This window comes from Heterocephalus glaber, unplaced genomic scaffold, assembly GCF_053883595.1.
Source record: "Heterocephalus glaber isolate CG9 unplaced genomic scaffold, H.glaber_assembly_v1.0 deba00001472, whole genome shotgun sequence".
Classification (NCBI taxonomy): Eukaryota; Metazoa; Chordata; class Mammalia; order Rodentia; family Bathyergidae; genus Heterocephalus; species Heterocephalus glaber.
Window position 1 is genome coordinate 99,400,299 of NW_028258315.1, and position 17,202 is coordinate 99,417,500.

At 43.8% G+C, this 17,202-nt stretch overlaps 1 protein-coding gene across 43 annotated transcripts in view; it reads right to left on the minus strand.

Moving 5' to 3' along the window:
* The window catches only part of Magi1 (membrane associated guanylate kinase, WW and PDZ domain containing 1), a 353,668-nt gene that overhangs the window by 100,506 nt on the left and 235,960 nt on the right, over positions 1 to 17,202 (minus strand). For 42 of the 43 annotated variants that reach the window (XR_015439229.1, XR_015439228.1, XM_087181653.1 and 39 more), the window contains one exon: positions 12,333 to 12,452. The exons of the other annotated variant lie outside the window; for it this stretch is intronic. Coding sequence is in view for 1 of the 42 variants with exons in the window: in XM_087181657.1 (XP_087037783.1) it covers positions 12,333 to 12,452 (120 nt within the window). In the remaining 41 variants the exon portion in view is untranslated. The remainder of the gene's footprint in view (positions 1 to 12,332; positions 12,453 to 17,202) is intronic. 43 annotated transcript variants of the gene reach the window in all.

Here is a 17,202-nt window from a genome sequence, read left to right on the forward strand (position 1 = left end):
CTTTTTTCTCCAGGTAATAAAAATATCAACATTAAAATGTCATTGATGCACTGAACACTTTAGGTCTTTTAGGCCAAGAAGATAAGAAATGATGTTCAATCCTTCGATAAATCTAAACCAATGTTCGTAAATCCAAGTTTAGTAAGGAAAAATTTGAATGTAATAAAGAATACTGTAAACCACGTCTTTTCCCTAATGATCCAACCTCATCCTGGCCTTGGTACCTAGTTACTTAGCTACACAACCATGAAAGGCAAAGAAAGACCAAAAGTTGGTCTTTGTGAGATCTACAAGTGATAGAAAATTAGCTTTCATTTTAAACTTTGTCCTTATAATTACAATTTCTTTTTTAAGAGAAGAGGATTTAATATTTCCTTAAAGTATTTTTTCAATCAAATTTTAAATACACACTCACTTTGGGGGGGGCCTTAATGGTCTATGTTAGCGAGGGAACTCTGAACATAAAAATCTAAAGACATGGCAGATTAGGGGGAATCATATGATCAAATTACATTATATGCACGTGTGAAAAGGCCACAATAAAATTCAACAGTCTGCAAAATTCATATATACTAATACATATACCTATTAGAAGAAAGGAAAAATGAAAGAAACAGGGCACCGTGTGTAAAGGAAACGTCTCAAGTAGGAATCCGAAAAGAGCTCCATTGGCCTCCCTCAGCTTGGTCACTGCAGCTTTGCCCAGAAGGGATTTATCAACCTCTCCAGGCCCTCCCTGGGCTGGCTTCCCAGCTGGAGGGCACAGGGAGGAGAGGGAACCTGAAGACAGGCATCCCTCCTGCCCTCAGGGCTCACCTGGAACAAGGGGGTCCCACAGGAGCAAGGGGGTTGAGGGGTCGGCTTTTTCCCTGACTCAAGGCTGTTCAGTGGAGGCTAGGAAAGTAAAATGGTTAGCTGTTTAAAAGGCAATCTCCACCAATGAGTGAAAAAGTAGAGCTAAAGCACTACTGAACTCAACTTTAATTCCTTATCATCACTATTACACCACGTACATTTTAGAGTCGGATGTTAAACTGAGGCTAATGTCTATAAATAAGAGCCCACTGCACAGTGCAGCCGAGGATGGAACTCATTACCCATCACTTCGTAATCATAAAATTCAGTTTCAGCAACATTAAAATGGCTCATGTTCTTAAAATTATTATCATTTAAAAACCAATTAGATCGTTGACATCTACCGTTTATAACAGAAATAAGTGCCTGGAAAATAAAAGTTCCACCCATGTTTAGCAAATATGTGTGGATTTTCCAGTAGGTGTCTGGCCTTGGTTTTCAAGTTCAAAGTATTTTTAAATTAATAAATGATTAGCTGATCTATTAATGCAAAATATGTAAAATAATCCACTTGTTCAGAACTGTTTTGTTTTCCTGGAAATTAAGATTGGAGGGAGATGAAGTATGTATTAGGTTGAACCATATGAAACTGCAGTTATACATCAATCAACAGCCTAGAAGACAGCACAGTTCAAATTTCACCACTAATTCACTATGTGATCCTCAGCAAGGCATTTTTGCAATTTTTAATGAATCTTTGCCTTCTGCTTTCAACTTCTAAGAAAAGTTATTTTACACCTAAAGCATTGTTATAAGGATAAAATAAGAAAGAAAAAGGGCTGAGGAAATAGCTCAGTACAAAGGTCCTGGGCTCAATCCTCTGTAACACACACACACACACACAATCCATTTAAAGCCTTTTGTTCAAGATACAACTGGTCACTACATGAAACTGGATGACACCTACTATTGACACTGTGAGTCAGCCTTTAAATTGAGGTCCATACCACACTGTGTAAAGGCCTGAAGAAAGCCTAGGTCTAAAGTGCCTGGCAGCAGGTACCTGACAGCTCTGCTTACTGCGGGAGGCAAGTAAGCCTGCCAATGACCAAGGAGCCAAATCTTTCACAGCACTGGACTCTCAGCACTTCGGACACAAGAAAGAGGGCGCAAGCTTCGATGACCCTACAGGGCGAGCCTGACAACTAAACACACAGGCCTTTCTGCATACGCTCTGTCAGCCTTGGGTCTCATAAACATGACATTGTCTCAATGTTTTGTGTTTCTCATTTGGTGAGCTTCACAGAAAAGCCTCTGTCTAGTGGTAGAACTGCAGAAGGTTCAAACTTTCCTTCAGAGAGATGTCTTGGGATTTCCCCCCACTTATTATTTTACGATAATTTGAATTGGTGTCCATCATTTAAAAATGGAGTGTTTCCAATCGAAATCTAGATTCTCAGTATCTCTGTGCAGTCTACCCACGGTCCCCAGCTCCTCTAGGCAATGCTGATAAGCAGAGCCTGTCTCGAGCTAATCTGTTGCAATACACTCTAAGAACCAAGGATTCCTACAGACAAGTTCATCCTCTACTGCTGGCCATGCTTGGCCCCAAGCCAGAAGAGTGCTCAAAGGCTTTCAGTGCAAAGGACTGGGCAGGAACAAGGGTGTGATCAGCGGTACTAGTAGGGATGTACAAAACCTGAAACTTCTAAAACTCCTCACTGTTCACAAATCAGTCTCTAAGCTGATTTTGGGTCAATCTGTTTTGGCCGGGGCTTCCGGCCAAGGTGGGTCTGGCACAGGTACCAGCAGGATGGGCAGGGTTACCAGGGGATCCTGTCGCCAGGACCCAGCCTGTTCACCTCAAGCTCGATTTGCCTGGCCCCTTGGAATTACAGATCACAATGCTTACCTAAAAAACCTCTCCATCCTACCCAGAGTTTGCACTCTGGTCATAAAATAAGCCCATGTCTAGCCATGGCAGAAAAACACTAATCTTACAAGTATGCATTATGCATGAGCCTCTGTGTGAAGGATATATAGATCACTGACTGGTATTTAAGTAAAAGTTATTTGTTGAATTATAAATGACTTATGAATTGACTGAAGTTATTGCCTTGGCAGGCTACCCTTGAACCTGACTAGCCCGTGGGTTCCCGGTTACCTGCCCAGTGCACACTTCTGGAGGTGGCCAGGCTGCCTCTCCAGTGAGAACAGCCTCTTCCACTATTTTCAGAACTGGCCCTAGGATAAAACTCAGCACAGGGGTGGCCAGGGAGGGAAGGGGAGAGAAAGCAGGGAAGGCACTGTTGGCCTTAATTAAAAACAATCACTTTGGCCATGAAAAGCCAGAGAGAAGACTTCTGACACACATTTAAAAATTTGTGGGGTCTGCCAGTCAATATTTAGAGCTTTATGAAACACTTAGGGAAGACTAGAACCCTAGGTTTGAAGTGAGAATGAATCGAGTCTGCATGGCCTCTCAACTTGCACAACGTTAGCATTCATTTCCTTACAGAGAATCTTTTTTCTACTCCATAGGGACTCTGCTAGGCTCTGGAAAGAAAACTTTACTAGAATCTGACCCTAACAATGGTTCTATGTAACATATCTCACCTCTCTCAAACTTGAATGTGCAAGCAATTAAAGCACATGAAATGCACATGTTGATTCAACAGGTCAGGAAAGGCCTGTGAGTTGAATTTCTAACAAGTACTTACGCAGGTGCTGCTGCCGCCCACCCGAGGATCACCCTCTGCAGAAAAAGGAACCATTCCTCTGTGCAAATGGGAAGAAAGTCTCTGGATGTGTCACATGCTTGACCCATGCTAGCCCAGGCCAAGCGGGGAGGGTGCTGGGGAGCCTTTTCCATTTCCTTCCTACAGGACAAGTTTTCCCAAATGAGCAGGAGACCAATGGCAGCACTCACCCATGGCTGGGAACCAAGAGCACACATTTTTGGTGGCAGCAGTGTCACCGCTAGGGGCCAAAAGGTTTTCCTGGCTTTTGTGGACAGGTGTTCATAGAAAGCTTACTCTTGCCAGTGCACAGACTCACTTACCTGAACACACAGACTTCCAGCACATCTGTTCTGGGTGTGGCCTCAAGGTCCTGAGTGCTCTGGCTTTGCCTGCTCTCCTGGCTCTGAACTTCTAGGTTTGCTGCTCAGCCCCTCATCTCACAGCTCTTGCATCTGCCCTCTGCCCCAGTGCCTGCTCATCCAAAGGGATAGTATACGTGACCCAGCAACTAGCTGTGTCTTTGGACTGGGGGTGTGGCTCGGCGGTGGAGCACTTGCCTAGCATTAAGAGACCCCGGGTTCAATTCTCAGTACCGAAGAAGAAGAAGAGTAGGAGGAGGAAGAGGAGGCTGTGGCCTGCATTATATTAGCTCCTATGTGTTAACAGGGAAACATGCAACTCTCCTCCCGAATGCCTTTGAGGTCTTTACTTAATCTCCATCAGTCTTCACCCTTAGCTCCATGAGGACACACCTGTTTTTGTACACCTGTGTCCCCAGACCTGACACAATGCCATGCACATACTGTCACTAAAGAATTTTTTTTCACAACAAGTAAATGAGTAAGTAGAGATAGTTCCTGTAAATTCTAGCCTAGGATTCTTCCAAACCCCTGTATTGTAGATCTAGTTATTAATAGCACGGCTCATGGCAGTTTCTCTCCACCCACTGGTTACATCTGAATTCCCACAGATACGTGTTACCTCACCTTGCCTCTCACTTGCTCAACACATGATGGTACATATACCTCTCTTTGTAACCCACTCTGCAAAATTATCATTTACATGCACAGAAAGACAACATACCAATGTCCTATAATTAGGTGTTTGTCTTTGCAAGTGACTTTGAATAAAAGACTCAGGAGGAGAATGAAAGTTAATATTAGTAACAATCTTACAGAGAAATGCATCAGTACTCCCTATTTTCAGATGATGACACTGTTAAGCACAGCTTTGTCTGTCTCCAATAACTATGCTCCGAACTCGAGAAATCCACAGGGATCTCTTAGCAGGTAACGAAGAACAACTTCCCTGGCTCCGCCTCTCCATCTGCACATGCAGGGAAACAGCCAATGATGGCGCAGATTTCATTTGGTTACTTTCATTATCAACAGAGAACATTCCACAGTGGAGTTTGCCAACAGAGCTTATCACAGCAGACAGCTTCCAGGGCCTGCCAAAGAACAGGACTCCAGACAGTCTCATTTTCCTCAATGACAAACAAGAACGTACTTCACCCCTGCTTTATCTCTGTGTCCCCAAAAAGTATACTGTTGGCAGCTGCTTTCCTGCAGACCTTCTAGGAAGCAACATAACATTGTTGAATGTTGACGTACCCTTTCTAATTAACATGCAGAAATATGCAACCCATAACTTCAATGTGAAATGCCACCCTGCCACTGCACTTCACGCTGAAGGAAAACTTTTGGAATACTCAAAGTATATAATCAGCTGCTTCTACCCAGAGGCATTTGTAAAACAGGCATGTTTGGAACCTTCCCCACTGAATAGTTCATCCCTTGTAAGCTTTCTTCTAGAGAACTCCCAAGGGCTGTCAGAGGCTGCAACCTGCCTTCCAGAGTGAAAATGTCAACAGGAAAAAAAAGAGGAGAGCAAGACAAAAGGGAGATGGTGCAGTTGATTTATTTCAAGCACCATATCAAATAAATTAGCTCAGTGCACAGTTACGGAGTTGGGCCAAGGGATTTTTTCCTATCTTCTCTGCCTTTTCTGCCAGTGACAGAATGAGGAGTTGGTTCAAATTGCAAAGCAGGGATCAATGACAAAGTCTGCTAAGAGCTCCTGTGCCTTCCTTATGAGGGATGATGGTCAGTCCTCAGCAGGAAGGTCTTTGCTCCATGGCAGTATATGCAGCCGTCAGCACTATCACTGGAGGGGACGGGAGTTCCAGGATGGAGCCCTGCCGCTCCCCCAAGCTGGCCTGCAGTATTATTTTTATCTTAATAAATGGTGCCACATCTAGCTCTACATAGAGACCAAGAGGTGTCCTAGGAGTATGAGTAACATTGGTCTCTTCTATCTCATTCTCGTGATGATCAGTGTACTACCCCAATCCAGCTGTACAACTACATACGTAGCTCCAGACACAATCAACTCTCTGCCACCTCCATCATCCAGGCAGCCAAAAGTCAATTCCAACTTTGGTAGCCAGATAAAATGCATGGCAAGGTGTTCCGTATTTTGATTTGCTGCACCTAACAGCCTAACTCAGCTCATCTATCCACTCTCATCTCAATGTTTACTTTCACAGGGGAAGCTTTTCTTGATTTCAAAGACATGGAATCTGCCAATCCTGTGAGCTCCTTTAAAGATCTTAACACACTTAGAATTGAATATCTGTTTGATTATCTGAATAATGTGTTTTATCCAGGAGACAGTAAGAACTATAAAGATAGTGACCGTAGCTGCTTTCATTTAGCATTTTATCTTTAAAGAATAAGTGAATGACTGTATGGACTAGTCATTCAGCCACAAGAGTCTGTTTTGGGCATCAGGGAAATTATAGTACCCTACAGTTACCTGTGACCTGACCCGGGCAACAGGCGTTTGGCCAGGCTCTGCCCCCAAACACCTCTGGATCGGTCTCTGCCTGGACCTCAGCTCTGTCATCTGACAAGGTGAGCTCAACCACATTTCCACACTCAGGCCTAACTGTGCCAATGTAGATCTGAGGCAAATGTTGGGCCTGAAAGAAAATCTGAAGATTACCATGGTTTGAGGACTTACTGGTTCACACTCTTTGTCATATCAATGCCACATAACATTCCCTCAAAAGATCAACAGGGGCCAGGGATTTAGCTCAGTGGTTCCGCCACCTGCCTCAAAAACTCAAGGTCCAGAGTTGGATCCCCGGTACCAAAAAACCAAAAAACCAACATTCCTCAACAGTAATGCCCTCTTTTGGAGGAGTCAAGATTACCTTTTTAAAAAGGAGCTTAGCTCCAGATTTGCTTTGCTGTGTGAAGCTGACTGGCAAGAAGGGGCAGGGTCTTCGAGGCCGCCTCCTGCCTTTCAGAGGCTTTCATTCTAACATAGCACTGGACTACAGCAGCCACTGCCCACGTGTGGCTACTCAAACATAAGGAGCTTAGGTATTAACTGTGACTTAATTTATCATCCAGCTGGCCAGGCCCAGAACCCCGGGTAGAGAATGGGTACCACAGTGGGCTGCTGAGAATACTGAACTGCAGAGCTCCGCCTGCACAGCACTGGCTCCACAGGAGGGCACCTTGGCACGCTCCTCCCCGGTGGAGGCCACCACTCCAGTCTTCTCTTCTTCACTACCACCTCTCTCTGGACTCAGGCTTCAGAGCACACAGTGGCTTCTATGCTCAAACTGCTCCTTAGCTGCCAGCTGCCCTTCCACAGCTATACTTCCCTCCCCTGGGGGTCTCAATGAGAGGCAGGGGAGTACCCTAGAGTTCCCCTCCCACAGCACTTCATGTCTCTTGAAAATGTTTAGATTTAATGTGTCCCACCAGCCTGGGGAGCTGAACAGACTCTGGAGCCATGGGACTGTGTGTGAATCCCAGTTCTGTCTTTGGCTTTTGCCATGCGAACACAGCAAATATCGCTGGCTCTGAGAGTCCTATCGCTCTTCTGTGAAATGAGCTTAAGCTGGTTAAGAGAATTAAATAAAATTGTATGTACAGTGTACTCTGAAAACACCCAGAACACAGTAGGTACTGTACAGAGTTACGAAAACAGTAACTATCAGTGTAAGCACCTTCCAAGGTAGAGCTGCTCTGGTCTTCTGCCTTGTGCATCACAACCCTGGCCATGAGACAAAATCAGAGGGCAGTAAACACTTTTTGGCACGAGCTATTCATGCAGTAAAGGGGTTTAGCACTGCAAAAGACCAGGAACAAGAATCACTTGAGCCCAGGAATTAAAGACCAGCCTCGGCCACACAGCGAGACCCTGTCTCAAAGGAAATCACACAAACACACACACACTGCAGTGCCAGAGACAGGCCCTAACAGTGTACAGAGCTATTTGTACAAGGACCCCTATGGCAGCATTTCCAAGCGGGGAATATCTTAAACATCCATTTGCAGAGGACTGGTTCTATAAAGTAAGAATGTCCACACATAGTACTTGGATACTGAACAGCATTTATAAAGAAAAAGGTAAAACTGCATGGGAAGTTTTGCATGGGGAGGACCTTCAAGGTTCATTAAGTGCAAAGGGCAAGAACAAAGTAAAATAAACAAGAATACCTATGCTTTGTATGTGTATGTTTTCTGAAAATCTGTACTAGATTGTTTAACAATGGCTACTTACAGGGAAGAGAGCAAGCAACTTGGACTGACATATTTTTAAACTCTTTATTGTGGGGATTAGTCCGTCACTGTGTTAGCCAGCTTTCTATTACTACAACAAAATATTTGAGACAAGCCACTTTAAAAAGGGACGGTTTTATTTTGGCTCACATGAGGTTCCACTTTATGAGCGGCTGATCCTTTTGCTTTGGCTTGTCTGGTGTGGTGCTAGACTTTTCGTCTCTGGACTTGGTAGAGACCAAGAGAAAGAAAGTGAATAAGGTAAAAAAGGTGGTTAGAACCTGTCAGGTAAGGAGACCTGTTTTCCTGCCAAGTCTGCTGGTTTGCTACTAGAAAGAGGGCAGGAGTCCACCGTGGCGGTCGCTTCAGAGCAGTCATGTGTGTACGCAGGAGCGCTGATGCTGACGGAGAGGTTGCCTGTGTCAGGTACTTGGCCAAGCCCTTCCCAAGTGCTGTCTCATTTAGTCTGCCTGTGAGGAAGCCCTATGGTCATCGCATTTTACCAAAGGGAAAACGGAGCCGTGGAACACTAGGTAACTCGCCAGAGGACACACAGCACAACAGCAGAGGGACTGGAACAAAACCCAGGGCTTGTGACCCAGGGTCTGCCTGCCCCTTGGGTCCACAGCAGATGCCACTGAGGGATGGCTGCATAAGGGAGGCCAGGCACAGGCAGCTCTCGAAGGCGCTCACCAGCGCTGCTCTCGGGACAGTATTGAAGATTTTTGCTTTCTCTCAGCTTATGTAGGCAACATAATACATCCCACTTGGTTCCAAAAAATTATGAGCCGCTTATGTGGTAGACAAATTAAACCGCTAAAAGGTCAAAGGCTGAACACTGCATAGCTGAATGGGTAAAAAGTGCAGAGGATTAATTTGGGGCATGCGAAGGCTCTAAAATCACCAAGCAGCTTTCACAAGAGAGTTATTTAAAACGATTGGGTATTTTCTGAAAGTTATTTACCTCCCTGTTTCTATACATCAGGAACTGGGGCTGAAGAACTGATGGGCTATTTGTTACACCCAGGACACTCCTGGGATTTTCAAGAGAGAGTGCGGGATCTGAAGGTCAAACGGAGCTGGGCTTGGTTCCTGACCAAGCAACTGCTTGCTACACAACCTCGACACAATCACTTACTGGCCTTCCCTCAGCATTCCCATCCGAAGTCAGTGAAAGCAGTAGGCTACTCTTAACACAATGATGAATTAAATGGGAAAAACCTACCCAGTGTACATGAAATCTGCGACACGAACACTGAATACAGTGCTTACTTCTCTTTCTCCACATAAGATTGCTGACTAGGTCATCACCCTTTCCCTTTCCATCCTGTACTCTTTTGATATGCCTCTCTAAAAATGTAAATGCACACCATGCCTTTGGGAACCATGCTTCTCGGAATGACTGACATAAGAACAATCCAATATCTGCTAACCGGAAGGGTTTACACTTGCTCTGCTGCGCTCATGGTGATCTTGGGCAGACTCAAATGGACGAGAAACTCCTCAGGGCGCTCTAGCCCTTTCCCTTCCTCAGGAGACTCCAGGACCTGACTCACAGACCCTCACCCAGCCCACTGGCCATCGAGTCATGTTCACCTCCTACTGATAGCTAGCGTTGACCTGAGACAGTATTGCTAGGCTCATAATCAGCCCTTCGATTAACATCTGCATGTTGCCCTACATGCATTTCCAACTTGGACCAGGCTATAAGTGTGCATTTCCTTCTCTAGAGACCACCAAAGCAGAAACTGGATACCCAGGATTCCTAATCATTACTTGACTTTTAGCCACTGTCTGTATTTGGGGCTATTTTCACATCAAAGCCATGCTATTCCAAATAAAATAATATTTATGTTTTGTTTTTAAGCCTAATATTTAAAATACCCTTGTGATTATCCAATAAATCCAAATTTTAAGAGTTTATACATATAACTGATCAAGTTAATTTGACCTAGTTAGTAATGTAATGCTACACCACTTCTGCCTCACTAAATAACACTCTAAAGACAATCAAGCTACAGTTGTCTTCATAAAATGTAACATTTTTAAGATATACAAATGACCAACCAGAAAAACAAAGAACCTCAACATCATTAATCTCAAAAATGCAAATCAAAACCACAATGAGATTACATCTCATTTCAGTCAGAATGGCTATAATCAAAAATATAAAAAATAACCAATGGTGGTAAAGATATGGAGATAGAAGACCTTTTATATATTGAATATATATTAGTATAGCCATCATGGAAAAACAGTATGGAGCTTCCTTAGAAAACTAGGACCAGAACTACCATACATTTAGCAATTCTACTACTGACTATATACCCAAAGAAAAACACATTACTGTGTCCAGGGCATAACTACACTTTCATGCTTACTGCTACTTACAAATAGCAAGGATATGGAATCAGCCGAGGCGTCCAGGGACAGACGAATGGAGATAGAAAATGTGGTTTATACAGTGCACCCTTGACTTACAAACTCAATTAATACCTGGGGGCTGGTTATAACTCATGGTGGTCAGTTGAATGCTCAGGCTCCTCCACACAGCCTTCACAGTCTCTCTCCTGTAGACAGGCAGATCTCGGGGACCTTAGAGAGACATTGGCCTGTCATGTTCCTGCCAGCACTCTTTAAGGGTTCAATCTGTACCTGAGACCCTCTGGAAGCACAAGCAGCCGGCATTCAGGTCGTAACTCAAGACTTTAGCCCAAAATTCCAGTCGTAACCCAAGTTGTTCATGTCAGGCCGGTCGTAACTCGAGGGTCTACTGTATATGCAACGGAACACTATTCAGCCATAAAAACAAAAACCTGTCATTGGTGGCAACATGGATAAGCACGAAGGACCTTGTGTAAGTGAAATAAGCCAGGCTCACAAAGGTAAGCGCCTCATGCTATCTCTATGTGACAGCTGCAAGAGGTGATCTGGAAGTCAGCCCAGTGACAGCGAGAGACTGAGAAGGGGCTGCTGCAGGGAGATGGGAGCAAGGCTCACGGGAGGGAACGCGGCTGGAGAGGAGGGATCGCTCCTGACGCTCTGCTCCACAGCGGGGCAGCCGCTTACACAGAGCGGGTCACAGATTCCAAACCAGCTAGCCGAGGGATTTCAGAAGCCCCTGACACAAAGAAGTGACTGCTGCGGTCATAGGTACGTCAGTCACCTTGGTCCGGTCACTTTATTTATACACACAGCGAAGACCAACCACCTCACAGAGACACATAATTATCACGTTAGTCACACTGTTAAAAAAGTAAAAATCAATTCAGCTAAATACCACTTATGGAAAACCAGTTCAGCAAAGTAGAATATAAAATAAATAAGGAAAATGCAACCTTCTACATTTGGTTTTGGCCTAGTAATCCCACGTGTGGGATCTCGGCCTGTACCACAGTTTTATACGTGTGAAATGACAGATGTTCATATTATTAACTACAGCAGTGTTCTCACAGATAGAAGACTGAAAACAACTGAAACGCTTATCAGGAGGAGCTAGTTAAATAGATTATGATACACTCATACAAAGAAATCATACAAAGAAGCATAGAAGAAGCGCTCTGTTTACCGAACTGCAAAGACCTACTAAGAGACAATGTTAAACAAAAAAGCAAGATACCAAGCAGTGTGTATGGTATGAACAGGCAAGAAATAAAAACACAGACATGTAAACACATTTATATTTACCTAAAGAAACTTCAGAAAAGTAATCAGAAACCACCGGTTGTTAGTAACACAGCTTATAATACTGAGTTCAAAATTTGGCAAATGGGAAACAGGTATATGAAGATTACTTATTCAATATTTTAAAAATACTCTGCCTAATGAGCTATGTAAATATATCTATATAAATGTATTTTCTACTAAAATACATTAAACACTGGCTAGAGACAAAATGCTATTTCATTGCTTCAAAACTAAAACAGCACTACCTACAAGATGATGTCTTGTCATTACCTATGACTCTTCTTCCTCTTCTTTAGCGTATCATGTATGTCCATATTAAAACAGAAAGTATGTATGTTTAAACTAATAAACTAAAAGAGAACACTTTTGGAGAAAGTCACATTATTTGTGAAGAACTCCACAAACCCTCTTCCGTACAGTTCATCATCTTCACCATATAAGAAGCCCTGCCATCTCCCATTGCTTGCGCAGAGTCCTTGGCGCATTCTTCCCAGAAGGCTTGATCCCTGGGGCTTCCAGAGCGCCTCACCTTCATAGGTGCCAACTTCCAGAAGAGCCCCACTCTGCTCGAGGTCCAAGAACTCCTTCACGGTCAGGAAACTGTAATCTACCCCAGGCACCTCTCCTTCTCTGGGAGATCGGGTCGTGCCTGCAGCACAAAAGACAAGGGTACAAGTAGCCATCAGCCCCCGGAACAGGAAGCCCCACACCCGGGTGCAATTACCCTACCCGCGAGCGAGACACCTACATGCCACTCACCTGTCCAGACAGGGACAGGCAACTCCCTTTTAACAGGACAACAACTCAGGTCCCCTCCAGCTGTACCACGTCTTAAAATGCACCGAATCAAATGGCAAATTGGCTGTTATACAGACAACATTCTCAAGTGCAGCTTTTAGTACTCAAGTAAATACTACAGTTACTCACCCTAAGTGCAGTGTCTAAAGACTTTATATTTTTATCACAGGCCCTAAAATCCTTCTGCTTCTCAACACACCTGGAAAGTTCTGATGTAATAAGCCCTTTGAAGGAATGACACCCTCTGCATAAACACATCACTAGAGAAACAGTGTGCTCGGACATCTCCCAGGGGTGAAGATGCTGCTGTTCTCCGCGTGATTAATAGGCTCTGTAAAAACAGGCCACCCGTAAGTTCTGTCTACAGAGGAAGGACATTTCATTTGGTAGAAAAATTAACCCTTGAATTAATCTGGTCATATTCTCTTTTTTAGTCATTTTTCCCGCCTGGTACTGGGAAGTGAACTCAGGACCTTGTGCTTGCCAGGCAGGTGTGGTGCCACTGAGCTACATCCCAGCCCCAAAACCAGATTTCCTTTTAGTGTAGTGTACCAGCCTCAACCAAAAGTATGGAGCAATAAGCAAAATGTGATTTAGACAAAAAAGAAACTAAGAAGCAATTATACCACGTGTACTAGCACCTATGTTAAATGTTAAGCAATTACAATACCACAGGTACTAGCAACCTACGTTAATGTCACGGAAGAACAAAACAGAGTAAATACTGTGATTTCCGCTTCCACATACAAATCAGGGGATAAGATCAACACAGTTAGGTTTGCAAAGTATCATTATCACTGACGGTGATTTAGGTTTTCCTACTTAATATGCAGAGCTTTTTCCCTATTCCAATGATTCTCCTCCTTCAACTTTAAAGGAATTAAATAATTGTTTTTGTGCCTAGCAGCTCCTGTATTCTTAGCAATGTGCACTTCCACCCCTGTCCAAAGGATGACCATGTCCACACACCTGCCCTAGACAACCAGTTACCCTAAGTCAGGAACCTCAAGAACTGTTGCATACTTTACTCAGGATAACTAAAATTTTAAATGTATGGAACTTTAAAAAACATCTATAATCTGAGTATTTTAAGAAGCTGCAAATTGTTCACAGAATGGTTGTGTTGCAGTGTTCGCTTTTCGTGCTCATCACATGGGGGCTTTCTACAGGTTCAGAAGTTTGCTTCTGTTAGCTTCCCCCGGTCCACTCCTATACTCCTCCTGTGTGTTCTTACTTTGGGCACCATGGTGGGTAAGAGGTCATTCTCAACACCTACAGTTCCTTCTCCAGTGTCAGGCACACAGTGAGTTCTCAAGAAAATGAAAGAGAGTTTCATGGAAGGTTGAAGAGCAAGGGTCTGGAGAGGACAGGTTTGTCGTCTGGACCCCGAGACTGTGCTCTCAGACATCCTCCTTCATTTCCATTCCTTCTCAGCATCTTCTACGAGACAGGGCTAATGACAGCACTCACACGACAGGTGTGTACTGCATGTCCTGAGAAGGCAATTCGTGAAGAGGGCTTAGCTCGGTAATTGTCAGTAGGCACTACAGTTTATGTTACTGTTAGAATGAAGTGAGTTGATGGAATCTTATAGTTCAAATCCCCCTACAATAATATGATATTATACACATATACGTGTACATACATACATATGTGTATATGCCATTGTATGTTTCATTTGTTTAATGAGTATCTTCAAAGGCCCTGAACACGTCAAACACTGAGAAAACATTGCCAAACAAGACAAAATCCTTACCTTTATGAAGTTTGTATTTTACTGAGAGAAAATAAATGTGTGAATAAAACCGGCACATGATTTTGTGTAGAAATAATTCTTCTGCGGGCTAAAGGTTTCGATGATATATCAGAGCAATGCAAGCTGAAGGGCTAGAGAGTACCTTGCAGGGGGAATCCAGCTCAGGAGCAGGAAAGGAATTTTGGGTAGGTGAGAGGGAAAAGCCTGACTCATGCAAGGTGATGGGAAAGCATCCTAGACCGAGGGAAAAGCTCAGGACCTGGACACGGGAACTGGCACAGTGTGTGGGGAGGGTCAGTGGCTGGTGCACGTGTAGCTCCATGACGGAAACAAGGCTGAAGTGAAAGCAAGGGCCACAGGATGCAGGCCACGGAGAAAATCAGAGTTTATTCATAGGTAATAGGAACTCACCACAAGGTTTTGAGCAAGGTGGTACCTGAATACAGTATTCATTTAAAAAAAGATCTGGTGTCACAGAGAGCAGGCTATGGGCAGAGTAGAGGGAGGTGGGCAATTCTAGAAGCAAGGAGACTAGTTGTATGGCTGTGACAGTGTCCAGGAGAGATGCTCTGGGTGTAGACTAGAATAACAGGATACAGGCGGTAAGGAAGTACTCAATTTTCTACTGTAAAACATGAACAGATTAAATAGCTGTAATGTTATCCATAGGATAGAATATTAAAGCACTATGTCACCTGATCTCTTCATACTACCTATATATTTTGAAGATGTAAGTAACAGCACTTGCTAATGGATTAGATGTAGTATGTATGGAATAAGAAGAGACTGGCTTCTTATTATTTGACCTGGCAAATGCATTTTGCCATTTATAAACATTGAGAAAACTGGGGGAAGTGGTTTCAGGGGAGGGAGTCAAGGAGTCACTCTGGAGATGTTTTAAGGCTGAGATTATTCAGGGCAGAGAGGTGAAGGACAACTGACCCTGTAAATCTGAAAGGTTGGAGTCAAAGTTGGAACAAATTTAGGAGTGATCAGTTGACCAGTGAACCAGGGGCATGTGAAGGCAGAGAAACCAAAGAGAGAAAACAGAAAAGGGAGGGTTGAAGTTTCGACTGGACACCAAGACCTCCCAATTTTTAGGAGCTAGGAATAGGAGAAAGATCTTAAAAGAAGACCAAGAAGCAGCAGCCAGCCAGGCCGGAGCAAAGGCAGAGGCTGGGAGGTCTTGCAGCCAACTGTGAAAGTTGTTCAGCTGGGTCCTTATGCAACACAGTCCATATCACACTGGAAATCCCAGGGCGGGGCAAGGACAGAATGCATCCAAAGTGTGCTACGGAAGGGTCTGTCCTAAATATGTTCTACATGGCAACTCTCCTATTCAGCTTCTATACACAAATTCCAATGACTTAACCCATTAAAAATAAAGATGAAACTAAACAAAAGATTTGTTGGGGTTTTGAACTCTTCCTAGGCCAGACATTGTTAGTTTTTCCCCTTCCTTCTACAGACATCTTTACCATTTCTTTTCAACCATGTTTCCACCTCCCATTTGTCAGATTTAAAGACAACAATCATCACTGGTTCTTAATTTCCTGAAAGGATTTTAAATAATCAAGAACTTCAAAAGTGCTACATTTCAGAAGAAAAATGGAACTAGCAGAGATGTCATTCCCAAGTAAATAAATATGCTTCACATGGCCTTTGAGCTGCAGGGGAAGGAGGTGGGTAGGCGGGTGAGTACCCACCCACAGACCTTCAGGGTTTATCACCCAGACAAAACCACTGCATGCTGCGGGAGCAGGGGGTTCACTCCCGGTTATTCTTGGAGCAGCCTGAGCTGGGCCTGCGCCAACGTACTGGGCTCCATTCAGCAGTGCAGGCAAAGAGGACTCGGGGAGGGCCCGCCTCCTCTTTTCTTGCAGCAGAATGACAGGCTGCTGCTGGACACACGCCTGACAGATGGCATTGCAAAGGGTTTTCAGGAGCCATCTGGGGTGGGTACAATTATTACAAACCATGCTTCCAACAAAGCCAGAGGGTTACTTCCTAATAAAAGAGAAGTAGGACAAATTCTATCATATTTCTCAGGGGCAGCACATTAAAAAAAAGCAAGAAAAAAAAATGAAGGTACCAGGCTGACAGACAGATGGGTTTTTTGCAGCCTACAATATTGTCTTCTGTTTGCGTAGGTGGAAATCAAGTCAACAGTATCTTGTAGATTAGCTTTCAGATAAGAAATATAGTATTTTCCCTCTTCAAAAAGAAAAGGGAAAAATAAAAAGGAAACACTGGGAAAAGAATAATGGCTTCTACATCTTGTATATTTACTTATATTCCAGGCAAGGTGGTAACACTTAATATTATTGTGCTTAATCTTCACAAGAGAATAGACGTAAAATTTAATATTATATTCATTTTATTGACAAGGAAGCTGGGACTCAGAGAGGGAAAGTAACCTGTCCAAGATCACCAGACAGGTTGGCAGAGCCCTGATCTCAATGTAGATGGTGTGACATCATCCCAACTGGCAGCCCCCTGTCCAGCAGAACTCTGCACTCGATGGGATGTTCCACACCTGTGCTGTCTAACCTGGCAGCCCCTATCCCATAGGGCTGTTGAAAAGAGGCTCTTGAGACTGAGGAACTGAATTTATCTACTTTAAGTTCAAAAACCTACCTGTGCCTAATGGCAACCATGTCATCCAGTACAGTTCTCATCTATGAGCGTGTCTGGGCTCCCTGTATCACTATGTTCAGTACAATGCCTCAAAGCACTTTTAGCTCTCTAAATAAAAGGAAACGTGAGGGGAAAGACATCTTGAACTCCTATGAGAAAACTTTCCTTTTACAAACCTCTTCAATGGTCTGAAAAATGATCTAGTCTA